The 27,960-nt window shown below is 42.0% G+C and overlaps 1 protein-coding gene across 1 annotated transcript; it reads right to left on the reverse strand.

Moving 5' to 3' along the window:
• Positions 1 to 27,391, reverse strand: LOC141002057 (calcitonin gene-related peptide type 1 receptor). The gene is made up of 13 exons (XM_073473216.1): positions 27,284 to 27,391; positions 9,057 to 9,165; positions 7,654 to 7,807; positions 7,136 to 7,246; positions 6,329 to 6,441; positions 5,800 to 5,891; positions 5,571 to 5,697; positions 5,138 to 5,291; positions 4,389 to 4,449; positions 4,152 to 4,218; positions 2,877 to 3,095; positions 2,193 to 2,234; positions 1 to 854 (listed from the first exon to the last, which is right to left on the reverse strand). The coding sequence occupies exons 2-13, from the start codon at positions 9,129 to 9,131 to the stop codon at positions 636 to 638; spliced, it is 1,434 nt and encodes a 477-aa protein (XP_073329317.1). The 5' UTR covers positions 9,132 to 9,165; positions 27,284 to 27,391; the 3' UTR covers positions 1 to 635.
• Positions 27,392 to 27,960: the final 569 nt, after the last annotated feature.

Consider the following 27,960-nt stretch of genomic DNA (forward strand, 5'->3'; position numbering starts at 1 on the left):
TTTAATAAATACTGTATGGTATTTATTTCATTTCATAAACAAGAATACGTTCAGATAAATTAAGTTTAACATGTGAAAGAGATAATATAGCTTTAATATATTATTACGCACCTGTTAGACATCCTATCTTCGTTCTGATTTCTGTACTGAATATTAAAAAAATAAATGAGGCAGGCAAGGATTTCTTGGTTTGGCACTAACCATGTCAAAATAATTTTTACAGTGTAACCAAAGGCTTTTTGTGCACAACATGACCCCGAAAAAAGGACAGTCAAGGAGTTAATACTCATCCATTTAAAGACAGAAATTTGTCAGGCAGAGAGATAGCAACTATGGTGTGATTATCAGAATGCGTCTTTGTCCAGGTGGAAGCAGTTCAGTTGCAAATTGTAGACAAAAAACAGCGCAGGAATAGTTGTATCGAGCTCACCGTACAGTACTGTTAAAGGGGCCTCGGTCCATGTGACAGACAATATCCTTCATGTGGGTGAAAGCCTGCGTATAAAATCCTTTTCCCCGCTCATTCCTTCCGACATTGTATCTATGGGAAGAGAGTTTCTCCCATGGAGCTCCAAACATGCTGTAGTTCATAAGAGGGGGGATGGGGCGAGCACGGCTTGGGGAGAGTGTTGGTGTCAGGCGAAGGGGCTGTCTGACTTTAAGATGGAGGCGTCTGCGTCGTGGCAGCCTTTGCCGTTCATGTGTTCTGTGTGGCTGTCGATGCTGTAGCAGCCCTGCACCTCGGTGATGGAGGAAGCCGTGTAGGAGGCCGAGCGCAGGGCGTCCGAGTGGTTTACACTGCTGCCAAACTGGATGTGATACTGGTTCCAGTGCCTCCTCAGAACTGCTTGGACCTGAGCAGAGAAACCACATATCACATTTTAAAGTTAAAGTTCATGTTTCTTTCTTTATTTAGGTTTGAGAAAGAACTTCACTTCATGCATTTAAGGTACAAGTTCATCAACTTGAATAAAAAGATCAATATCAGTTTCATGTCTGTGTGTTAGGCACTGAGCTACACCCAGGACGTGATTAGCCTAGCTTAGCATAAAGACTTGAAGCAGAGGGAAAACTGCTTAAAAAAAAAGTTATTGGCAAACAAAAGCGAGGTGGATTTTTTTTTTTACTTTGGAGAGAGCCAGGCTGGCTGTTTCCTCTCCTCCTTCCAGTCTTTATGCTAAGCTAGGCTAATAGCTCCCATGACACAAAATGTTAAACTTTTCTTTAAAGTTTGTTATTTTTACGCGTGAATGCCATAATAATCTTGTGTCCATGCTTAAAGATGATCCATTAGCGTAGCTTAGTATGAAGACTGGAAGCAGGGGAAGGTCATTAGCAAACTGCCTCTGTCCAGAGTAAAAAAAAAAAAAACTAAATACCAGCACGTCTAAAGCTCAGGAATTAACGCGTTGTATAGAAATCTCTACAAGTATGTTGGCTACTAAACCTGCCTACCTCACTGTGACACATTTCTCCTGCTAACAAATATTTACATTCTGTGTATATGGATTAAACAAAGAGATACAGCTCGTTATTTCTTCAGCTGAGTAGGCTTCTTTTTTCCCACTTCGGACAGAGCGAGGCTTGTTGTTTAATGTAATATTGTGTTCGATCTCTCTCTTGTCTGCTCTTGATGTACACATTTGAAGCTTTTGGACTCTTCTCGTCCAGCAGGTTTGAACACATGTCTTCAGTATTTCTCTCTGAAGCTCATTCTGACAACCGTGTTTTGATCAAAGACCTTTATACAGCACATTATATGTGCCTACGTTTCTATGTATAGGCACCACAAAGTCTGTTTCTTTGAGCGTATAATGATTATAGGATTATAAAAAGAGGTTTTATACAAACCTGAATCTAATAACATCAGATAGCAGTAAAGCTCCATCATGCATTAACCCTTCTTTATAGCATGGAGAGGAGGTTTCTAGTGGCTCCTGTAACACATTCACTTCAGGCAACAACAAGCTATTTTGTATGCAGATCAATCACCTGCATAATTTATGCCAATCGGTTTAAAGGCCGTGGCTTGTTGTTGACAGTAAATAATGTTTAATCCCCTGCAGATCCCTGGAGGACTGAACCTGTCAAGACGTTCCCACAGTTTCCCTGATCACACAGGGGAAGTGTTGATGAGTGTGTGTCTGCACATGTAACAAAAAACAAAGTGAAAGGGCATAACCCCATCTTACTTCTCCATTGAAAAAGCAGAAGATGGTGGCCACCAGCAGACCCTGAAATAAAAAAAAAGAGGAAAATATGAGAGGGAGATCATATACACCTAAATAATTGATCTTAACCAACAACAATGAGTATTTGTAGGTGATATTTTAAGGTCCAAGGTGCTGTGAGTACATTTTTGTGAGCTTTTCCCCTACGCTGCCCATGCTGCGACAGTTCAGGAGGATCAGATAACACCTCTCTAACGTCCAACTGATTTCAGCCCTTTCTAGCTCAGATAACGTATGTCTTCCTTCCTGCTGCTCTTCCCTGCACTACAGCATAAACAAAGTCAAGAGGCTGATGGGAATGGTTGGCTTTTACAGAAAGCCGGGGAAATAATGAGGTTTAAATCCCGGCAACAGTTCATTTTTAGAAAACTTAATGTCTCTGGCATCGGAGGAGAGAGCCACAAGCACATCATCTAGATTCATAATAAATGACAACCGGACTGCGCAGGGACACTGCAGCGCATGCAACAGACAGTAAACTGTGAATACCAGACTAAAAATATACTCTGGGCATGACATAATGTACAGCTGTTTGTGTGTTTTAATGGAAATGTTCCAGGAAGTTGGAAACAATCACTCAGCCACAACTCAAACACCTGTCACATCACATAAAATATACGATGCAACTCAAACCATCACACCGACCTGGTAATGCATCAGTATGTGCATGATGTAGTCGTATATTTCAGAGGAGACCCGTCCCTCCGGCTTGTAGGGAAGCAGGACGTACTGAATTCCCAGAAGAGGCACCAGGATGAGGGTGGCTCTCACGGCTTTCATGTAGAGACTCGACTCCGCCTGATGGGTCACCTTCAGCTTGGTGATGAGCACTCGCACGATGTTCAGGAGGAAGAACAAGTTGACCTAGAAGGGACAGCAAGAGGACATCAGTAAATCAGCACAAAAAAGCATATTGCTAATTCTTACATACTGCACCTTTAAGCCCCCCCCCTCCTGAAACGCCCAGTCTGCTCTGACTGGCTGGCTCTCACAGGCCTGAGCAGGCAGCACCCAACATGTTTCTGCCTCAGCTCTGCCGCCGTTGTGCAATCACGGCCAAGCTGGAGGCGTGGCTGAAGGCGGTGACTGTATAGTTGTGACATCACAACCTTACGGACGTCGTGACGGCTCATTTAAAGGCAGTTTCTGAATACAGGCTGTGTGCATTTATGTGTGGATTGAGTTTTTTGGTACTTTAACAGTATTCATAAAGCAGCTAGACTTGCTTTATAATCAAAAAAGACATGAAAATCCCACTTTCTACAATATGGGACCTTTTAATTCCTGAAGGATATGTGCCAGTGAAGCTACTTACTACTGAAAAACACCTCAAGCAGACAGTTAAAGCCAAAAACACCTGACACAAACTCCTAATATTCTGACATGAAACAAAAAAAAAAGCGAATTCTCACATAATTAAACATCTAAACTGTCCAGTGTGACGAAAGTTTAAACAAAAAATCCATTATGAGGAAACAAAACCGAGACGTTTCCTCGGCACTGAAACCTGAACAAATCACTGCAAAAGCTTGTGTTTAAGTGCTGAACATTTAGTCCTGCGAGAGCCTTAAGGGACCAGTTTTCTCTGAAGCGTGCCCGGCTGTGCTGATTAGGTGAATTCCTAGAATGCAACATGTTCCTGTGGACCAGTGGGTGGATCGTCAGAGGGGCAGATGCATTGATTTCACAAGATAAACACAATTATGCGTGCTATCAAACTGTGTCCTGCTTTCAGGCCCCCTACGGAGTCGACTCAGAAGAAGGCAAAAGCAGATTTTTTTTTTTTTTCTTTCCCCATCATTGCACAATAAAACCAGTCAACCAAGAGAAATATGGAACAGATCAGCTCAGTAAATAGACATGATTATGATTTACTTTGCTGTAATTGATCGGTGTTGGGAATAGGCTGAAACTTCTTACCAAAAGCGCAGCACAGATGGGACCGTGGATGATGTAGAGTAGTGATGTTTTGGAGCTAATCCAACAGCTGCAGCAGAGAAAAGAGGACGACAGTTACTGTAAGTTAACACAACAGTAGCTGAAGTAACAAGAACAGCATATCTTATTGTTGTTGTTTGACTGTCATTTAATAAACTTAATTTAAATCACCATAAGCTGTAATATTGACTCTAACAGATCGAGCACTTGAATGCTTACTTGTCGTTGTAGTAGTAACTTCGAGCGACAGCGTGTATGCAAGCAGGAATGAGAGGAAAGCCTGCAAACAAACAAACAAACAAACAAACAAACAGAATTTATGATAATTACAGTTGCAGTTTAAAGCCCCCCTCCAGTCACCCTCCTACAGTTGAATGTTTGAGCTTCAACATCCAGTGTTGAAGTGTAAAACATTTCTTACGTGCTCATTGAAAATCAGATTTTAAGGGGCGGGGCCTACGAACATGATTGGTGACATCACAAATTGTTTGGAAGTGTAATGTGGAAACACTGAGAATGGACTTTACAGTGAAGTAGGAGACATTTTGTGTCCAGCAGGTCAGATTGATAACATTTTTATGTAGACAATGTAGTTTTGTTTATCTCTGCGTAAGAATTCTGACAGTCGGTCCAAACCAAAAGTTTACAAGATTACTGAAGCTGAGGTGAACTCACAAGTGAATGGACCCCAAACGACAGTAATAGCACCCAGGGAATCTGTTTACACTTGTGCGATGTTTATGACGGGCAGCTTGGTTAATAATTTCACCTTTCATTTCCAAATGAGCACTGCTGAACCTTGATGATGGCCAAATTAACATAAAAACCGTCTCAAACTGTATTAATCTAAATATTTAGCCATAAGGAGGCATACTAAACATTATTTTCTCTGTTTTAATAAACCGGAATTTAGAGATTAAGTCAAACTAACCTAAACAGCATCGACTCAACACAGTATCCTGACTTACCCCAGCCTAAAAGGTAGTACCACATCAGGTGCTGCTTCTCAGCGAACACGGCCACCACGATGAGAGTGTGCAGGTAGATCCCTTCACACAGCATCCAGAAGTAATTGCATCCAAACAGGTACAGATGGATGAACTGGGACACTTTACAGCTCGTCTGAGGAACACACACACACACACACACACACACACATAATGACACACTTGGATGGTGACTGTTACATCACGGTTTACTCTGCCTCTGTTATTTCCCTGTGCAGTACTTTCACAGTTATGAGACAGAGATATCGTGATTTCATTTTAGCGATTACAGAAATGAAAATGAATGCCCTTGTGCAGCTTTTACAGCATATCTAACCCCAATTTATGATTAAATAGAAGCTATGATTACAAAAGAAATGTAAAAATTCATATTAATAAATCTAGATGAGCTCACTGGATTCCTCTGCACCAGCTCCTGGTTGTTTGCCACGGCTGTCAGCCAAATGATGGTGATCACGGAGTTCAGAACAAAAGAAAAGAAGAGGTTTTTGTGGAGGGTGATCCTTTGGCAGCTTAAACTCCTGCAAGGAAAAGGCGACATTACATCAACGTGATATTCACCAGTGCAAAGGAAAATAAGTATCTGTCTATCAAGCATGTATTGGTGAGGTCAGTCGACCCACTTGAAGTGGAAGAAAATCCCAAGGGAGATGAAGAGGGAGGTCAGTGACAGCCCGTGTCCGATGAGGGCCAAATAAAACAGATTCATCGCAGTCTGGAAGGAAAAAACAAGACACAAATGAGATCCTCTCGATCTCGTAATGACCAGCTCATGTTGTCAGACAATCTAAAAATGCTCTTGAAGAGGAATCATATCAAATAACGTCCTATTTTATGAAAGAATGACATTAAAATCATGTCAACGGGTATTTTAAGTTTTACATATGCACATTTTTAGCCCATTTCAGCCAAGATGGGCATGAAATCTGTGTTTAACTGAGTTATTTAGTTAAATATACTGTATGTATAATAAATAACGGTGTACTGCCTCCACAAAATGATGCATGTAATGCACATTAGTGACATGTTACTATCCTCATCACTGCAGATGTATAGTAACTGCCCAGAGGTTTATTAAAAGGTCGGTGCTAACCATGACTCACTACTTAATAATCTATGTGCATCCAGTGCCATTTACATAGAGCGACGTACCACTCTGCCTTCTTTGGTGCGTTCGTTGCAGAGGGTGTAGTTGGTCCATGTCCGGTTGCTCTCCGGATGCAGGAACCAGTGACCAGTGTCGGTGCAGATCTTTGTAACCATCTCTGCGGGTAAAACGTGACACATGGATATCATTTAAAATTATTTAAATCCTGTAGAGTCTCAGAAGATGTCTCGTTTTTTTTTTTTTTTTTTTACCTTCATATAATAAATACAAAGGGGCTGAACAAGTAACACATGAAAGGGTGCTCAAGTTTCCTTCTGGCAGACAGACTGCTGAAGAATAAGAAATTCAATAGTTGTCCCCCAAGTTAAAATAATGTTCTGAAGCTCGAACAAACAAACACATTAATCCACATGAAACGATTGAGAGCAGTGATTAGAGGGACTGAATCTAATTATTCGTCTGCATATCCTGTTGAAGGATGTGCTGCACTCGAGCTTTGGCTCCGAATCTTCCAGCACTTAAAACTAATTTACTGCTTACGTGAAATCATGCAGAAACACAACTGCACACATGGAAACAAATGAATAGATATCCATAAACACAAAGAGCTTGTTGCCATGTCAATTTCGAAGGGGCACTTCACCAATTTTACACGTGAAGATCAGTTTATTCCCATGTCGTACTAATAATCTACCACTACAAGCCTGCAGTGTGGGGTTCAGGGTCCAATAAAAGATGCTATCATACAGTTATTACATTGATCTGTCTCTGTCAAGCCCCACTAGTGCCACTCTAAAGGTAACCCCAAAACATGCTCGGTGCCAATACACCTTTGGAGCCGCAGATCTTACCTGAAGGATCAAAATCCTGGAAGTAGTCCGGGCAGTGCTGCTCTGAGACGATGCCCGACTTTGTGTCGTCCCAACACAGCCAGCCGTCCCACGTGCGATTACACATGGGCTCTAAAAAACACAGAGAAGGTAGTTTTTCTCAGGTATTACAACAATCAAATGATCTGCTCTAACTCATGTCCTACTGCTAAACCAGTCGCCATCTACAAAGTAATATGGCATTTGGAAGTTTCTTCTTCTCCTCTCGGGGCGGAAACAGCTGATCAGTCATGAGTTCGATGTTTACTACAACAGAACTTATTCAGAACAGTTGTTTCCATCTCATTAAGTGCTTTTAATACTTTTTCCAGCGAAACTAAGGAAGATATTTCGAATCATGCTCTTTCCATCAACCTTCTCCGATGCAATACTTCAAAACGTGCAGAAAAATACGTGGATGGAAACAAAGATTCATTAAGCCCAGTGTATTCAATGTAGTTATTGCTGCCATTAAGTTGACATGAAACATAACAAGCTACCTTCTCTGTTGTTGGTGTTGTCCTTCATTATCTTCTGATAGCACTCAAACTGTGCTGTGACGATCTTGTTCCTGGTGAGCCCCATGTCCTGGTAGCCGTTGTTTGCATGCTGCGAATGGGTTTCGTTCACCTCCTGGCTCGCCTTCACAAAAATCTGCAAGGAAGGAGAGAAAAAGGTGGGTTTTTTGCTCTGCTTTTAGAAAAGATTTGTCTAAAAGAGGTTCTGGCCAATTTCTCGCAGAAGATAAATGAGGCGTGAACACGACTGAACAGTCAAATAAAGCAGAGATAATGTCTGAGGCATTAAAAGATGTTTCTAAATCTTTCCAATCTTTGTGCAATTAAAGATAGAGGCAATTTATTTTCAAGATGAAACGTAAACGTTTTTTTGGAGCAAACACTGAGATTTATTTCAGAAAAAGCACCTGGTGCCTGGACCCATTTTTGGGCCGAGTCTTCTGACTCCATGGGGACGTATTAAAGTGAGACAGTCATAACAGCCTACTTAGGATGCCAGCAAAAGGGAGTCTCCATTAAAGACTCCATTAAATCCATTAGCTCCATGGAAAACATGACATCTATGCAGAAACACTGCCAACCATATATTTCCAGCTCTATTTATTATACAGCAGACACCAACCAGAAGCAGCTTTTTAATCCTTCACAAGCTGTCCAACATAAACTAAGAAAAACAAGTCTGAACAGGTCAAATGAAGCCACAGCTGGAGAGTAAACTACAGCATTTCTAACATTTGGATACGTGTGCTCTGTTACTGCAAGAATAAGCATTCAGGCTGCTAAATCATAGAGCATTATATACTGTGTATGCAGAAACCTGATTGGTGACCAGCTGGGCTTTACAGTAAACTATGTCAGTGCAGCTTCTCAGGAATTAAGATCCTCACAAACCATCTCATACTGTCATGTTTCTACAGTACTACCAAATACAGACAAATCTGAGGAGTCCTGGAAAGGCCATGAAGGGAAAAAAATATGTATCAAGGCCACATTTTACTGCGCTGATCATTCGAATTGCTATTGCATGTGCACAAGATACAATTCAAGTTTTGGTTAATTTATGCACACAAGATAATTGTGTATATACGGCACAATGGGATGTGTGGATCATTTTCTCTAACTGTTTATGATGAAACTTCGCCAACTGCCAAATAATCAAAAGTTTGGAAAATAGCAATTTGGTCCAGAAACAAGAAGTAAGGCCTGGCAAATCTTTCTGGGTGTCAACCCTCACTGATTACGCTGCAAAAAGCACACTTCTATAATTGTATTTACAGATTTTTTCTCTCTATGCTCACTCCAGGGCTCCCTACAAATGTGATTTCTTCAAACATGTTGCTTGGTTTTCAATATTGGCCTGTTTGATTGCGTGCAGGTTGTCCTACCTTTGTTAGATCACACAGCAGTATAAGTGCCACCACCCCGCTCCGCCCGATGCTATCCATCTTCCTTCTGGCCATGTCAGACCTGGTTGATGATTGACCAGCTGCAGATCTGGAAAGAAGAAGAGAACAATTAAGTCCTGTCATCGAGGTGAAATGAAAGCTGCTCATAAAGGCCACTTCACAGCACTTCTTATCTCTCCCGCTGTTGATAAATGTTTTCTCCCAGCAGCTTTAATCAACTGAAATGTTGCTACTGTATTTGCCATCACTGCCAGTTAAAATGAGAACATATTCTTGGACTCATTTACAATAACTGTCATTGAGAGTTGCATAAGATCAAAAACATTGGATTTAAAAATACTCTGCCCTCACTGGTCATTTGCACTCGCAAGATTAACTCATAAATGAGATGGAACCAGGAAATCATTGTCACTGAAGGCCACTTAAATTCTCTTTATAAGAGTCAGAAAGAAGCACAGATAGAATCTTAAAGCCAGGGAGAGCACGAATAGATGCAACCCAACTGTACGTGACTGTACCACAACAGAAATTCAAGAGTAAAACACATTTCCTGAAAAGCAAAGAAATTGATGATGGATAAAGATCCGGGTAACCAAATCTTTATCGGTTAAATATCTGTAGTAAACACAGATCTAAAGTAAAGTACAGATTTGGAATACAAAAGGTTAAGAAGTATAAAGAGAGACTAAGTCTGAACAGGGAGGACGTCAGGATGGATCAAAAAGACGACTCTCCACACAACTAGGGCTGCAACCGATGATTATTTCCATCACTGATTATTCTGCAGATCGATCGATTAATCGTCTATTAAATGTCATCTAGGTCATCAAATTAATAGTTTTGTACAACCAACTGTCTAAAACCCAAAGACTCTTCATTCACTAACATAAAGGACAAAGAAAAGCAGCACATCCTTTCATTTAAGAAGCTGGAACCTGCAAATATTTCACATTTTTGCTTGAAAAATAACTGAACCGATCAATCAATAATTAAAATAGTTGGAGATTTATTTCTTCTTGACCACAGGATTGTGGGGACACCTGTTACTGGTGCTCTCGTTCATTTTGGGAGTCATTGGCCTCTAGGTATGAGGACGTGTTGCCTTTAACAGGAAACATAAAACACAACCACTGACTGTATATGTTGAGTCAGTCTGAGTTAAGGTAATTTGGCTCGGCGATCAAAGACCAACACAGCTGACAAAATAAGCAGCCGGAACAAAACCCCATCAGTCCCAGAAGGTTCTGGTTCCCTGACAAAAGACTTGTAAGCACAGCTGAGACCTAACCCCCCCGTCCTCTCACTGCTGCCGTGTGTTTCATCGTCATATCTCCTCTGCACTCTATCGTAAATTCTCCAATGTGACAGCAGTTTTAAATCAGTTAGCAGAGATGTTACACGTTTCATTTTCTTTTTTAAAGGTGATGTTTGTATCTCATCAGAGCAGAATCCCAGACAGGTGTTTGCGGCGGCACTGCAGGCCACTGGGATTTCATGTCACTGCTGCTGCATAACAGATGAGACGAAATTCAGATGGAAGCGTTGCCCCGAGGTTGTACAAATCCGCTTTGCAAAACGGTGAGTGTAACAGGCAGGCTTAAATTATCTAAAGCTACCTGAGCACAGCTAATGTTAACTATCAGAGAGTTACAGGGCTGCATCTTCATCATTTCTTCCTCTCCGGGTGCCATATGTGCTACTTCAAGACAACTTTTGGTTTGCATTTCGACACCCATAGTCGCGGCTTTCTGCCAGAGCGCTCCGCAACTTGTCTTCAGATCTATTTCCTGCTTTTACTGTGGTGTTTCTGTCATGAATGCACCTCAGCACGAGCCAAAAGCTCCATACCGCCATCCAAGGGTAACCAGAAACAGGTTGTTAGCATTGTTAGAATACCTGACACAAATCTGGGTTCTCGTTGCGGCATTGCTTTCAGTGTGAAACTATGTAACAAGCATTTTTTACACCTCGCAGCTGTGAAATAAAGAGACTGGAAGGACGGGCGAGAGAGAGAGAGAGAGAACCTGAACCGAAGATGACATACATGTAGGTACATGGTATCAGGAGTGGATTACATCCCATTCAGAGGTGAAATATAATAATATCTTTCATGCCCCCAAAGGAACTAGGTCATCTGTATTTGTATCATCTCAAGTCTTATTAAATTTGGTGGAATGGAAAAGCTAAACCAACACTGCAACAGGAAGACGGTAAAATGCACTTAAGAGGCAATCAACGACAAGATACAGGGTCTTTTTTTAGCTACAGGTGGTTGCTGTTTATTGTAGCTTACAAGAAAATTAGTCGTCATCATGCGAAGCCCTGAAATATGATCATGTTATAATATTGTTAATGCATCCACAGCTCTGTTCCTGGCTACCAGACAAATCAACGTTCAATATTAACGGGGCTATTAGCTCCGACACTTATGACAAGATCAATATGAAGATCTGTTTTCCTGCTGTATGAATGAATGAAAAGGATGAAGGCTGTAGGTGGAAAAATGTTCAATATCCCAAGAAAGAAACCTCCTCTTCAGCTCTGAGTGCAGAATTGACCCCAGTTTGCTTTGAGTGATCCGGTTAGTGCTCTGAATTTTTAAGATAAGACAACCCTGACTGTTTAATGAGTGGTTTGAACATTTGTCTGGCTCTGTGATCAGTGCTTTGCTGATTAGTTTGACGAATCTTCGGAGTTTTAGAATTGGACTTGACAGCTGATAAAGGGTTGAATGGTGCCTTTGTGTTCATAGGAAAAAATCACAAAAAACAGTCTCTGTTAATGACCCTATGTGACAAATAAAATACACTCATTAAAACTTTTTGATACAGTTTGTATTGTTGGAGTTTCGTCTGTAAAAACTGTCGGTGTCAAATTAATTCACAATCACAAATCACAATTCCCCAGAGCCCAAAGTGACGTCTTCAAATGTCCTCTTTTCTCAGTCCAAAGTCCAGACAGTCCAAAAGCCAGAAACCTTTCATTCACTATCATAAACTAAAAGAAAAGCAGCAAATCCTTCAGACATTTTTGTTTTTAAAAAATGGCTAAAACGGCTTAGTGATTATTCAAAATAGTTGGCAAGTAATTCATGTTAACTGATTCTTATTCTGGGTATTACGAACTCATGCATGCGAACAGCAGAGTTGCGTACATGCAAATATAACTTCCGTACCCATTCGTCAGTGACATGGACGCAAGTCATTTCTCACTAACTGAAGCTGACCTCATGTCGTCAGTGTTGGTGTTGCAACTGCTGCAAGTTCTCCACAGACTTCAATGAGTCACGGGAGATCCAACAGACGTCACATAACTTTCGACTGGTAGATACGTTTGTGAGAACATGAGGATGATTGCCACATTTTAATTCAGCTTTTCCAGCATTTTTTCTGTACACTGCAAAACGTCAATAAATGAGTCATGACATTGTGTCAATGTGCTTTCTACCCTTCTGATCGGCGCCTATCCTCGATCGATTGTAAAACCTGGAAACCTGTGCATCATTTTTTATTATATTCATTGTTCGGTAGCCAAAACAAACCACTTTTCACTGACGAGAAACAACAGTCTTGCAACACACTGTGAGAAGAGTAAAAGGAGGCGATGCGGGGGGTCGACGGTCAGTACATCACTTTCAGATTTGACCCAGTCAGAGTCTTCCTGCAGCTCTATTACTGAGGCGACTGGCCCCGCGCCTCAGCGAGTCTGCTCGGCGTTAAATCTGCAGTACACTGGGGAGAGGAGGGGCTTACTGAAAGTGGGATTGTAAAACATTATGGTGATGTGCAAATTAGAAACAGCCAGGAAAAGATCAGCTGCTCTGTCACACATGCATGCGTGCGAACACACAAAAAATGCGCACACATGCACACAGATGCACACACGGCGACCTACTTTGCCAAGTTCCCGAGCTGTTTCTTGGCAAAGGCTGCGTTTCATACATTAGCAGAGAGATACAGAGGATATATTTTGTCATATGGAAACACAGAACAGACCTTTTACAGAGAGCTTTCGCAATAGCTGCCTGAATGTTGTTTAAGGCTAGTCCTGATGTGTTTCTTAATCCATTATTTTTGGCTGCTGCCTTATTTTTCGTGGTCATACAGCAACATTTTTCTCATCCTAAAGGTGGTGATGCACAAAAAAAACTCCTCCCATCTCAGTGGAATCCATTGGTCATGGGAATTTCCATCATGAGTTTGTTCACTTCAGCCATGAATACCTTGTTGTTTATGATGGAGACAAAATAAATCACTTACAGTCAATGTAACTGATAGCGGCTTCATCGTGATTGGAACCGACGTTTAAAGGCCAATAAGGAAGAGCATGATCCGGCCGGCTCTTTTGTGATCAAAGACTGAAGAGTGGATGTTCTTAAGTAACTCCAATCAATCTCTTTCAATTCAATACACAGAGAATATGGTTTCAATTCTATGTGTCCCACACCAACCCGGTCTCAGTGTGGAACTCATTTATAATCATTTATGTTCACTGGAAACATTTAGTTCTGGTACAGGAGGCCATGAGATGTCTCGGCTTGAATCTAACAATACTTTTTTACTCACTTTAAAGCTGCTTTGAACTAGTTTTGGCCACTGGGGGCAGCAGAAACTCCAAAACCAGCTGACACACATGCAGTCCTGACATATGATCACGTTATAAAATTGTTACTGCATCTACAGCTCCCACACTTATGACGAGATCAATAGAGGGATCTGTTCTTCTGCTAGCTGTATGAATGAATGAATGAAAAGGATGAAGGCTGTGGGTGGAAAAATGTTCAATATCCCAAGAAAGAAACCTCCTCTTCAGCTCTGAGTGCAGAATAGACTCCAGCTTGCTTCGAGTGATCCGGTTAGTGCTCTGAATTTTAGTCTGGCACAGAAGCTGATGTGGACGAAATGCTTCTCTTAAGATAAGACAACCCTGACTGTCACTGCATGTTTATGACTGTTAGTGGCTACCAGACAAAGCAACGTTCAATATTAACAGGACATTTAGCTCTGATTTTAGTCTCCATGACCTTCTGAGAAAAATACTGTATCTGTCTCTGACACATTTTGCATGTTTAGACTGAATGTATCTTTCACAGGGAATATTTCACAGATGTATTCTAAATAAAAAAAGGCACATCATCAAAAGTCAACAAGAAAAGTACAACTTGCAAGATAAAATTGAGCTGTTTCTGTTCACTTCGGAGGCCAGAGCAGGATTTCCATTTTCTTTCAGGATCTGTAGTCATGCTGGTTTTTCCTGGCACCAGAAAATCAATCAATTAAGAAGACTCATCATCTTTTCTATGATCAACAGTTATTTTCTACAGCATTCTGAAGTCAAAGACTTTTTTAATAAATCAGGTTGTATATCAGGTCAGAACTCTGCTAAAGCAGCCACAGAGAGAAACAAGCTTTTTCTCCAGCCACTCCACAGATGTAGGCAGACATTAGCAGCGATGTGACAGAATCCATAATGAATACACGACGGCCCACGAAACCAAAAAACTCTGAAAATAACAAGATAAAAAACCTCATCCTGCATGAATATTCTTTGCTAATTTCAGCAGAGCGCTGAGAGAACAGCCTCTACAGAGGCACAACAATTGATTATTGGTCTGTTTGGGTCAACTTCATCCAACCACAAAGCAGCGTGAACTGTGGGTGGTCCACTATTATCTGTAGCACCGCCGAGGGTTTCACAGAAGTGGTTAGTCATGTACAATTTGCACAAGAGCTGACATCACCTATTACATCGGCCAGCGTGCGGAAAGATACCTGGGAAAAAAAAAACCCAACAGCCTATGCATCACAGCTGTTGTCTTCTCACGCCGTGCCAGAGCTCGGCCTGTTCTTCACTCCCTCTCGGTCCATGCAGAGATGTTGTGCTGTGCTGTAAACATCCTTCTGCCCCTCACAGGATGTTCGGCGCCCCATACTCCGAGTTCCGCTCAGTGGCATTCAGATGTCCATTAGGCTGCTGAGAGCCTATAACATCATTACCGCCTCTTTTCTATGGCACGATACAGGCTTAACTAGAGAGGGAAGCAGCCATGAGCCAACTGATGAAGTCCCTGCATGTAGCAGCACTGACAATCAGTATGTGAAGTGTTTGCTGTTTTTTGCTCTGCGTCTCTCTTATTATTGTTCATGTTTTCAGTTCTCCTTCTCACCAGTACCACCAACACACATTTCTGCAGTTTGACGATAAGATAGATAAGACGGTAGTTTTCATTTTAAGGCTGCATTAAGCATGTTTAATATGCATGGTCCATAATTTTTAAATTGTGGCACTTCAACAAGAAAAATAACCATTTAAACCCACTAAATGAATATTTTCTCTCAGTACAAACACTAAGAAAAATGCTCCTCTTCACCAAAAACCACCAAAAAAGACAATCTAAACCGATACTACACACGTCCAGCAGCATCTGGTGATCAGGCAAAAAACAAACACTGAACTGTTTGCTCAATTCAGTTATCAGTCTTTGAAAGCCAAACACAAAACTGGTCACTGGGGTAAGTTTCTTGTGCGTGCGGTAAACAAAAGACAAGAAACTAGCCAGCACGGGAAATAGCACAGTTGTGCCTTCTGGATCTGATTACAAATGACCTGCAGTCTTATATCATCTCGATAAACAGTGGGAGTCAGAGAACCTTTGGTTCTGGGTCATGTTCCAAGCACAGTTAGATTTATATAAGCATATAAATATAGTATTTAGGTTTCAAGTACAGACTGCACCTCCAGGAGAATCCAACATGTATCAGATGTATATTTCATTGTCAAATAGGAAAAGGAAATTAGTTGCCAACAATGTTAGGACAACCCATTCATCGTTTCAGTCGTTTTTAAAGCAGAAATAGCAAACGCGGCTCGTTCAAGTCTCTTAAATGTGACGATTTGCTGCTTTTCTTTGTCATTTTTGACAGTAAGTGAAGAGTCTTTGTGTTTTGGGCTGTTGGTTGGATGAAAGATTCAATTTGAAGGTGTCACTTTGGGCTCTGGGAATTTGTCAGAGCCAATACCACCTTATTGCAGATGGATCTTTCTCGCCTACAATTTCTTGTTGACCAACACATGCACCAATATCGTACAAGTTTTTTAGGCAATTAACAAACAATGTCATCATTCGCCATTCTCTGGTACTCTATAGACCAAAGAACAAATAGATGAAACATTCGACAGATTAATCGACAATGAAAATAATCGTTAGACGACCTCTGCCTCACACCGAGTTGTTCAGTAATAGTTCAGAGGTCTACAGCTGGTGGATTAAACGGGGGGCACGGGTGGTGTGGGGATAATATCCGAGTTCAGATGGAGCACGGGTTCATGAAAGAGGTTGCATTCCAAACAAGACCAAGCATGACTGCAACATTTCTGTTTACAATGAAGCAACTGAAAGACATGACATGATGTTTGGGGAAAAAAAACTATTTGTATGTAAGAAACAACTATGATCAACTGGATAAAATGCGCTGATGTCAGAATGTACACCACCCATCTGGCGGTGAATGCTCCCCCTGAGACATTTCAACACTCTCTGTATATGTGTTCTGCATCCCATCACTTGGATTCCTTCCCTTTTAGCTTGGACGCTCATCGTCAAACCCTACGGCGACGACATAAAGACCGCTTCTCACCTCAGGATGTGATAAGCATCAGATCGAATGTGCCTATGCCAACACCTATCCACTGTTTCTCACCATTTTACTGTATCATGATGCGTTTACTTGACACTGACAGCCCAGTTTCGCTTTACAGGCAGCAGCACGTGCAACACGTGTCCCAGGTTGGTGTCTTTATCAGACAGGCTTACGTTACCTGAACCGCAGCATTTGTTGGGAAATAGCTCGAGGAGTGCAGGTGTTAGAGAAGCACATCATCCGGATCTAACGAGCAAAACGACATCTTGCATCCAGCTGAATTGTCTGAGGATACATATGTTTGCTTTTAAAATCACATCATGGAGATACTAGAACAATATTTATAACCTCTCTTTGACTCTGTCAGTGGCTGCAAATTTAAACTTTCAAGTGCCTTTACTTTAGTTTATTTTAGAAGGGATGGTGCAAATTATTTAAAGTCCCCTAGCTAATGATTTAAAAAGGATTAATAATATAAACCTTGTGATGCTTTCTTCTGGTTTTTTAAAATTTGTTTTTTTACTGTTTTCTTGCATGTATTAATTATTGTCTGATAAAAGCTTCCATCTGTATTTCCAGCCCGTTCTCACTCCCAGTGCATCAAATCCAGCAGCCTGGTCAGCGGCCCTACGCTTCAAAGCGTTCCTGTAGTGCAGTAGTATAACGAGCAAGAAGGTCCACATCAGGGGGAGTTGGTCTGGGTGGTTGGTTGGGCCATGTTGTGGACTTCCCCTCCGGAGACCTGGGTTCATGTCTTGCTTGTGACCAAGAGTGGCGTAACGTGAGTAAACATACATAAATGACATAACTGACATCACTTACGTTACATGATACAGGTTTAGGGCTGGGTATCAGTAAGAAGTTTTGAAACCGATACAGATACCTTGACTTCAGTACTGTTTCCTGAATGAAACTTTTTCCGATACTGGTTTTATGATCTGTTTTTAACAAAAGATTAGCACATACATGTAGTGGCCCCGTCTCTGACTGCGAAAATATTGTTTTTCCTGCATGCCTCGAGACAGCCAAACAACAGCACTGATCTTGGCACGACAAGCATGCTGCATGCTTATTACCTCACTGAAACTGGTGAGATTAAACTCCTAAGGTATTGAAATTTGGTATCGAACGACTAGACATTTTAAGATACTCGATAGTATCAAGGTAAAGAAGTTACACTGCTTATTTTGACCCATTATTTGACACATTGGGAGTGAGAATGTGTTGGTATGTAGTCAATTTCAGTTTACAAAAATTGTGAGTGATTCTGACAAGGAAGTCTTGACCTGGACGGGGAGGAAGGAACGGGTTCAGCCTCCAGCCAGCCTGGCCTCCTGCTGTTGTCCGTCATTTCGTGAGCACAATGAGAGCTGATGATTGAGGAGAGCGGATAGAAAAGGGTTCATGAAACAGGAAGTTCTCAGAAAAAAAAAGCCCTAGCTGTCTGCGAGAGATGCTGGGCGCGGGAAAACAAGAAACAGGAGGAGAAGCTTTTAAAAACGATGTGGAAACACTCAGAGCTTCCTCTCTCAATCAACAGCACCAAATATAGCTTGTGGACATTTCTCATGGGCTCAGCTTTACATTCAGATAATCTCTCCCATGTGACTGAAAAAAAAAAATATGTCTGAATTAGACTTTTAACATCTCAGCCAGTGATGTTACCAAGCCCAGGACATGAGAGCAGACCTCATGCAAGCCCTCCAAGTTGCCAAGGGCACCACCAGATGTCAGGGAAAACAATAACAATCCCACACAGATGTGAGGGAGGAGTCCTCCTTGTTGCATGAAAAGACCTCCTCGACGCTCAATCCACCCGCCCTGACTGATGCACGCCATATTCTTTGCATTAACATGGCAAGAGAGGGGAGAGTTGTGCTCCAGTGGTCGCAGCACAGACAACAACCCAGATGCCTAAGTATTCATGTCAGTGCATTCACGCCCTCATTGCCAGCATGCCAACGTTCTCAGGGAAATGCACACGGCTCTGCTTACAACTATGGTGCTGAAATGGGGGAAAAGACTGCATTCAAATACCAATGTAGCTCATGAAGTAAGAAAGGAGAGGCTCATGCTCGTGCTAAATACTGTTTGGTGATGTCAGATGTACAGCCGTTCACAATGGTCATTCAAGCCCTCGAGGCAGCACGGCTAAAGGACAGATGATGCAGCGCAGTATCCTCAGGACTTATGAATATTGAAAGAATCTGTCGCACACGATCTTCTTCCAAAGCCAATGTTCAGCGCCAGTACAGAACATACTGTGTTCCCCTTTTTATAGCGAGACAGATAGGAAACGTGTGGGGGTGGGTTGGTGGAGGGAAGTGTAGTGCGACCAATGGAGCTCTCCTTCCTTTAGACACCAATCATTAATATGATAATTATATTTCAAACAGTATGCGCAGTTCTTTCCATAACCATAATCATGCCTTAATCATACGTTATCTGATTTGCACTGGTACGGTATTGTAGGGATTATAATTTAGGGTAAATGCAGGCAAACTGTGGTTCAGAATCATCAGAGATTAAAGCTCTGTCTGGCAAAAAGTTGAAACAATGAATACAAAAGCAATCAATCTGAAATATCAGTCACTCTGTATGAATCTGCCTGGATCTGTGTAGCTGCCTTTGTCGTTAACTTTAAAGCTGCAGTCACGTGTTTTTTGGCCACTTGGGAACAATGTTGACATGTTGTCATCTCAAGTTGATGTGAAAGTTAATGTCTTGGCAAACAGCTTTCAGTTTCCACATCCAGCAGACACAGAGCAACACCAGCATTCATTTGGAGTCTACTTTATGAATCAAACATTCACTTTCCTTTTGATTCTGATGTTGGTCGCTGACAGAAAATATCTGGCTGCTAAAAACTCCACTATGCTCACGAGCCAGTTGCTGTTTTTGTCAGTCTGATGTTTAACGCTGGTCAGGTAGCAAACAGTGTGTTTACAGTGAGCTGTCTGCTGCAGCTAGAAATAAGGCTGAATTTGCAAGCCGAAATCAAAACAATGAGCTGAAAGATGCTAAAATATTGATCATTATATGTGGGTTCATCACTGCCAGCAATTCAATTTACTTCTTTTCATCCAACCCACACTCCAAAACCCAAAGACTCTTCATTTACTAACATAAATGACAAAAAATGCAGCAAATGCCTACATTTAAGAAGCTGGAACCAGCAAACATTTGACATTTTTGTTTTAAAAATGACTGAAACAATTAACCGATTACCGAGGAAGTTGTATTTCAATTGACTAATCAGTTAATCAGTTAATCGAATAATCGTTGCAGCTCTATTTCCAACTACCATCAACTTGAATGGATCAGAATACATTACTCCTAAACTCTTGAAGTCTCTTGCAATTCGTCAATTCATAAAAGCTGATTAATATGTCTAAAATATTTTTGGCAGTTTACAGTGAGAGCTTTTTCCATAAGGAGTCTCTGGGAAATCAGGGAAAAATGTTTTGAATGGGTCAAAACAGCTAAAAAAAGACCATCACAGAGGAAAAATGTGTTCTTAATATTACTCCTGTGGCACATGAGTACAAAGTTTCATGTCCGTCCTCCAGGATGTGGTTTCACATCCTTATTAACCACATACAGTACAGCATGTACAACACGAGCAAACACTGAAACTGCACTTTCAAGCACCCGTAAACAGACTGCAACACAGGTGAGTCATGCTGCGCTGAATGTCAAGTACGTGTCAGCTTTTAAAAAGGTCTGTCAGTTTTAATGCGAGTTGTGAAAACATTATCAAGCGGCTAACAAATTACCAATGATGCCAAATATTCAGCGCCTGAACTCTGCAGTCGGTGCATGAGTCACAAAGCAATTTCATGTACCGAGGGGAACGGTTCTGAAAAACATCCAAACACGGCGGCATTATCAACAAGGAGCAGTGGGCACCAGTCACAGGCTCAGTGGTGGACATAAACACACTGTTATTGTATCAGGACCGCTTAACATCACAAAACCAACGTCCTAAAAACTGGACACAGAATTAAATGAACACCTGCTGTGAGTTCTGATCCATCATCTGAAAATGCTCATCAAAAAGAGCCCCTGTAAAGCAAGATTTGAGCTCATAAAACAGCAGGTGGTCGGGGGGGCTCTTGTCACAGGTTTCAGATGTTAAATTAATCAGATGGTTTCATTATAAAAACAGTGTGAGGCCAGGAAGAACAACAAGTACACCTGCAATGCATGACTGACTTGTAATGGAGTATTTTTAAGAAAAGGATCTGAGTACTGTACTTCTTTCACCGCTGGCGGTTCTGAACAAAAGGTAACAAAATCTTCCAACAAGCACCTATGAAACACATTCACTAACACGTTATATCAAGTTTTTAAATCCATACAATGAAAATTCGCCAGATTCCAGCATGTAACTCTGTAACGCCACAACTTGATGTTTTTACACTTTGGTCTTCGTACATATTGAATAAACTGGACTTAACATGTTAATTTGTGAGCATTAGAAGTGCTGGTGGGTGGATTATGTTACTGTATCTTGCAAAGAAGCTGGATTTGCAAACGTGATTATGTTATCTTATAAATCCAACATGCCAGGCTATAAATTAAGCGCTTGTGTCTGAACCACAGTGGTTCCGACCCATCGGCATCCTGTGAGGAACAACTGGCAGCCACAGAGATGGTTTAGGTTTGAGGACCTGCTAGAGAAACGACAATGGCTTCCTCTTCAAGAGGTGAACACAGATGCTGCTATAGCATCAGCTAAATCAGAAATGGAGTATATTCCATTGAAAGAAAGGCAAAGAACAGCACTGAAAGCAATGGAAGGATGTTTTTGCTCTTCTATAGTAAGGGTTAGTAGCACTCTCCTACAGTCCGTGTCGTAATATCATTTATACACTCATGTTTCACAAAGCCTTTTTCAAGGATGCCCTTTTTATAACCAACCATGACACTGTTACTGTTCCCAGTTAACCTGACTTTCACAGTCTTTCGTTGCCTCTTTCCCAACTTTTTTTTTTTAAGAATCGGCGCCGTCTTTACCCTACAGACATGGGAGTGACATGACTCTTGTGTATTTCCCATAATGTCAAACTACTTGTAAAACGGGATACACTACACTACACTACAAACACTACAAGTCTCACCGTCGAGAAGGGATCCGTTTCCAGAGGCATCTAGTCTACGCAAAGGAAAAAATAGCACAAATACCAATATAAAAATACACTGCTTAAAAATAAAACGGGCTCCTCTGTGCATTGCACCTGCATAGCTGCCTGTTATTCTCCTTGGTGTCAATGCAAATGTTTTGATGCAGCTTCAGCTTCTAGGCTGTTTTAAATAGCCTAACCTGCTGAGCATGTGCTCACTACTTAACCTGAGGCGTACAGTAGAGTCTGGTGGGAAAGTGTGGCTAATTCTGCCAATTCTTTCCACTACATGGAACCCAATTTTTTACAGGTCACTCGACTTTCCCTGTCAAGTGCATTAAGTGCACTGACGGGCTGACAGCTTCACACAACAGCAGCTTAGGCTTTCAGAACAGGGTTTTTTTGTTCCTTTCTGTGTGATATTTCCTAACTGAGTTGCTGCTTTTCACAGATTTTTTAGTTTCATGGCTGTGTTTGTTGCAGCGATTAGCAGTCATTACTCTGGCATACAGCCGGAAGGGGATTATCTGGCCAAAAAACTGCCCAGAGAGTTTAAATGGGTGTTCTTTCAGATTTTATCCGGGTATGGGGGAAATGTTTCTTCATATCGGAGGATTTCATCAACAACGCTTCAACTCAATTATCAGCTGTTTCTTCCGCTGGCCGTGGACACATTATAAACCTGGAAAGATGCCCTGTTGGGATCTCTTTCTGCAGGCGAGTCAAGCACCGTGCACTAATCCTCCAATTGTCAGTGTCATTCTATCCATCCGAACATTTCCAAAGCTCCATGCTCACATTCTGTGTTGGCAAGAAAGGAAATTCCCAGATTCCCAAGGTAAGATACTTGACATACTTTGATTAAGACATTGAAAAAAGCAACAACAACATGGAAGAGCAGTCAAACGAAGAGCTGTAAAAGTCCAGTGAAATAAAATATATTCTTGATTGCATCTCTTTTTTTCTATTTCATAATCTAACCACACAGCAAGGTCCTGTGAGTGGTTCCCTATCGGTATTGCCACGGCAAAAATAAACCTGGCCCTCGGTCAAATTCACTTTTAAAAACAGCCCCAAGGATGTCAAGGAATATCCTCCATGTGCCTGCTGTGGGCCCTAGACTTGACCTCCAAGGGAGCTATTCACGTCATTACTAACTGGCTCAGGTTTCTCTGTATGCCTGGGGATGGTGTGACAAAACCATTTAACTCTGTACATGAGTGAGCTGCTATGAATATTGAGTATGCGGCTCTTAACTCTCAAATACTATATAAGGAGGTATTAGGAAAATCTGAATCGGACAAGATAGCATGTGCTCCCAGCTTATAAATTTGAAAAAATAACCTTCTGCTGGAGCTTTTTGGTTTAACTAAAATAACAAGAGCCCCCCCCCCCAAGCTAGTCCATATTTTGTTTTCATCAAGGTCAGTCTATGAGCTGTGGTAATGACTACTATAAAGAGTACGGACAATAATAAACTGTAATTTGGGACTTGTATTAACCTTGCAAACCAATTAATTGCAACAATGTTGAGTGTTTTTTGGCGAAGCTTACGGCAGTCTGGGTTTGACAATAATAATAGTCACATTTTCACAGTAGAGTAAGTTAGCTAATTGGGGATCCAACAGAAAAATCTCTGCAACAGACATTTGCTCATAGCCGCAGATAACGCAGGGTGGATGAGAGGTCCAGAGCAGTGTATACTGGCTGGAAAGGGGAGCCTTTCAATAGCGATTTGGCATTTGAATGTGTCAGTGTGTTGCAAGAATTAAAAAAGAGGCACTGCAGGTTCACCTTTGGAAGACAAACAGGCTGACAAACACAGCCTCCCAGGGACCATTTCCTCTATTCCATATGCCAGAAGCCCCCTCCCACACAGTAAATCAGGAAGCCTGCGTGTCACTGACGGTTTGTTTAGCTCGCACAAACATGGAACACCCTTAGAAACCGCACAGCCTCTGTCCGCTGTCCTCTATCTGCAGCCCACACTGCCAGCCACTGCACTCAGACAAAAGCTCGCAGATGCTTGCCTCTGAAGACATTAGCCCGTGACAGGTCTCGTCCGGCACCATGTGGGCTGAAATGAAACTGGGGAGGAAGAAAAATGACCCCTCCATAATGTATGAGCGGAAAAATTACCTCGAAAGGTCTCACATCCCGGAAACTGAATCCAGAACCTTGAGGGGAGCACTTTGAGTCCGGGTGCTTTATGTGCATCACTGTGCTTTTGTGTAATATGATAAGATCAGCCCGGGGTGCACCGACAGGAAAAAACATATAATGTATACTCGGGTTGCTGATTTGATCCGAGCTGAAACACAATGAAGGTTCAACCCGAATGAGTTTGAAGGACAGTAAAAGATGCTGAAAGAGGATGAAATTGGCTCACGCATCCTTTAATAAAAACATGTGAGCGCTCTTGCAGTGTCCACAACAGGACAAGGAACATGGGAGGTAAATCAATAAGAAGCAGGGTGCAGGAGCCAAGTGTGCCACGATGATTTATGAGGGGTGAAGTTTCATGAGCATCGCCATTACTCTTGCGCCCGTGAATCGGCCAGCCTTTGCTCTCATCAGAGCTGGTTGCCAGCAGTGTTTGTAGGATCGTGGATCAGTTAAACACGCATGTAATCACCGCGCAGCCATTTTAATATCACAACAACTGCTGCTAAATGAAGGGTAGGAGAGAAAATCACACCTTTGCCACTTTCCTGCAGAAACACGATCCTAAATTCAACCCCTCAATAAAACACAGAGCTACTGTACAGCAGTATCAGCTACAGTTTGAATGAGATTCCACTGGCACAACCTTCTAGATGCCATTGCTTTAGGAATACATCCATCAGACCCATGGAGATGGCGAGGGCTTTGGGAGCTATGCTGCCAAGACCTTTTGTCTCACCCACGTTTAATAGCTGTTTTCTGGGCACTGGCAGTAAACACTCTGCAGGGTAGTTTGGGGGTTGAATCTGATGGTTTGCATGACGTTTCCCACTTCACAATCAGCTGATGTATAATTTGTGTAAGCCCTGGCCGTTGGGAGATGTCAGAGAAAAAAAAAAGGCCTCACAGACTCATCAGACAGCGCTGCCAACTGGCAGCATCGACGCGATCGCAGTCCAAAGCGCCCTGATGACGGACAGTGACGTGAAAACTGTTTGACTCGGCTTACTTTTTTGTTTTTTCTGAACATTTGTGACAATTTCCAAAATCATGATCAAGTGTAGTAACTTAGATGGTGAATTTAATGATTCACAGTTATTCACTTCCAACATGTCGTGTCAGTGAAGTGGCATGACATCCATACTGCACAGAGAAAAGTGAAATGCAAGTTATTGGAAAACCACGGATATGTTGAAACTTGTACATTTCTTTACGCTGCAACTTGTTGCTTCTTTCGGTTCAGTCATTCATTTTATCTTGTGAAAACACTGTGTGGTGAGATTGAGCCATAAACACCACTTTGTTAGGGTTAGGAAATGATCATGTTTTGGCTTGAAGTACCTGTTTTGCACGCCAAAAACAGCTGTAGACATTACAAGGTCTCCTTTAAAAAAAATAATCTGGTTTTGTTGCTACAAACACAGCCGTGGATGTCCCAACTTCCTGTCCCAAATATCTGGTTTTTGTCACCACAAACACAGCTGGAAATTGTCCCAAGATTCTCACAAAAATAGCCAGTGGTGTGCTCACATGTTGAAACACTGCGGCCCATTTGTGGAAAAATATGAATCAGAGCTAAATGAATGACAGTTGTGGGGCTGTTTTGCTTTGTTGCCAGGCTACTGTCAATCAAATCGGATCGAACCACACCCAAACAGTCATGATGACAGTGAAACCAATGTTTTTTAACAAGAAAGAAAAGAAAACTTTAAACTTGATGGTTGTCAATAAGAGTACATAGAAACCAAGTTTGCAGCATCTTTAACCAGTCAGGTCCAACAGTTGCCTTTTCCTTTCAAAATATTTTAAAATGACCCAAATCTGTCTTTATCTAACTGGATTTAGTTCCCTAAACTCAACCATACATGTTATGTCTTTTGTTGCAAGGGCAGAACTTGCGGGAGAAGAAAAAAAAAACAACTTTTTAAAGGTTATTTCTTCTTTTAAACATGCAAAACGATTCAGAACAAAGTCTAAAGGAACAGCAGCATATAAAAACAGGACACAAAAAAAACCTGTTGACTTTTAAATTGACTCTTGATTGCTGTGTTTTCCTTTTCAACATAATGGGCTGAATCAAACTGTAATTACTACACATAATAGGCTGTCTGGGAACACTTTCATCACTGCAGAATCCAGGAGAAATCAACAGCTTGCTGCACAATTTCTATCAGCGGTGAGGCGTTGACAGAACAAGTCCACAACTCCGCCACCTCCCTCACAGTGACACCAGTGCGTCTTTCTTCAGCCTGGCATCCTGTGCCAACTGTGACCACCGCTATCACATCCTCCTCCTACGCATCATAATCATCACCACCATCATCACCACCATCATCATCCTTTTCTCCTTTCACTGTCCAGCCCACAAACTTCCAGCACGTCCAAATCTGCCGCTTATGTAACCATGCAGATGATTTTACCAAGCAGTGACCACCGCGAACATCAAAGCCTCTCAGCTGAGTGGAGCTGGATTATTGTTTCCTGCCTGTGATTGATCCCTTTAAACACTTTAATGGTGATTATTCCATCTATAGAATGGATGTGTGGCCGGTTTGTACGTGAGCAAATCCGTGCCACCACAGCCGAGTCAGACATGCAATGCGAGCCGATGTAACACATCGATCCTTGAAGTTCACCTATTAACAATGCCACTCTGCAAAAAAAAAAAAAAACGCTGCGTAATTTTTATTCCGTTTTAACGGCTTTTACGCATTACGCATAAAGCATGATCCTTCTGTAGGCTCCAGTGGAGTGAACTCTCGACGTCTAACCTCACACATCGTGGGGAAAAAAGCACAATTAAGCTGGTAAAGGTGAGTGCACGTATCTCACGAGAGGTATGGATTATGTATTGGATATAAATGTTCGAGCACGACGCGCACGGATGGCCTAATTGTGTCCAAAACCTCCAATAAAGACAGCTGCTCCACTATATTCTATCACATCCATGTTTTTTCACTTGACAGAAGGACAATGCAGATTAACTGGACCCCAATTATGGATGCTCGTGCAATATATTCATAATGGATTCAGGGCATGACAGCAGCATATCCCGTTAATGCACGTGTCTCGACCCTGTAATCCAGAGGAGAATCCGCACATACAGTTGGAAAATGACCTCGATAAACACAAAGCGATGAACAAAAACGCATCAGCAGCTCTGCATTCATTCTACACGACATTACTGCAGCTCAGACAACATGGAAGTAACACACACACACACACACACACACACACACGCATAGCACACATTCACACTCGTGTCGGCGCGTCCTACCGGAGAATAAAATCCAACAGCAGCGCAGAGGTTTGAACCGGAGCTCACACACACAGAGACACACACACGGTCCAAGGCAATCCCCAAAGTGTCTTCAGTCCTCGGCGCGGAGCAACCAAACGCAGCGGATCTCCGGCTCTCAATGAGCGCAGCTGAAGCGGCTGTCAGGTTGACGTTGGAAGGCAACCCACTACTTCCTGTTACATCATCACACTGTAGCCCACAGCTGAGGAGCTGCGAGCCGTGGCGAGTTATTCACAGCGCAGGGATGGATCGACGCTGAACTCCCACTCTCTGATGCACACTTGTACACTTTGAGTTGTTACACTGTGCTTCATGCAGTCAGGAAAATTCCCTTTGTCGTTTTCCCCTACACAGTCTGCACAGCTTCCATGCAGCTGGTAGGGATGAAGTGTCTCACTAAGAGGGTACATTTTTTCATGATCTTGTCATTTTTCCAGCTGCTGGCCCACATTAGTAGTCCTGTAGTGGGTGATGGAGAAAAAGCAGGGCCGTAGACAGAATTTCACCTTCTTACGACATAAATAAGACTTTTAGTTTTGGGATTTTTGGCCCCCAGGAGGAGCGCCAGGCTTTGAAGTCAACTTTTGTAGTGGACATTACGTTAAAACCTGGACACAGCCACGGAGACAGAGCGCCGTTCATTGTCGGTGGCG

This window comes from Pagrus major, chromosome 9, assembly GCF_040436345.1.
Source record: "Pagrus major chromosome 9, Pma_NU_1.0".
NCBI lineage: Eukaryota > Metazoa > Chordata > Actinopteri > Spariformes > Sparidae > Pagrus > Pagrus major.

Excerpts from the sequence above, each read along its gene's own strand:
- LOC141002057 (XM_073473216.1), bottom strand. The coding sequence starts at position 9,131 with ATGGCCAGAAGGAAGATGGATAGCATCGGGCGGAGCGGGGTGGTGGCA. Across the intron at positions 5,698-5,799 it reads GGGATTTTCTTCCACTTCAA|GAGTTTAAGCTGCCAAAGGA; the intron begins GTGGGTCGACTG and ends TTTTCCTTGCAG. Across the intron at positions 855-2,192 it reads TCTGCTTTTTCAATGGAGAA|GTCCAAGCAGTTCTGAGGAG; the intron begins GTAAGATGGGGT and ends TTCTCTGCTCAG.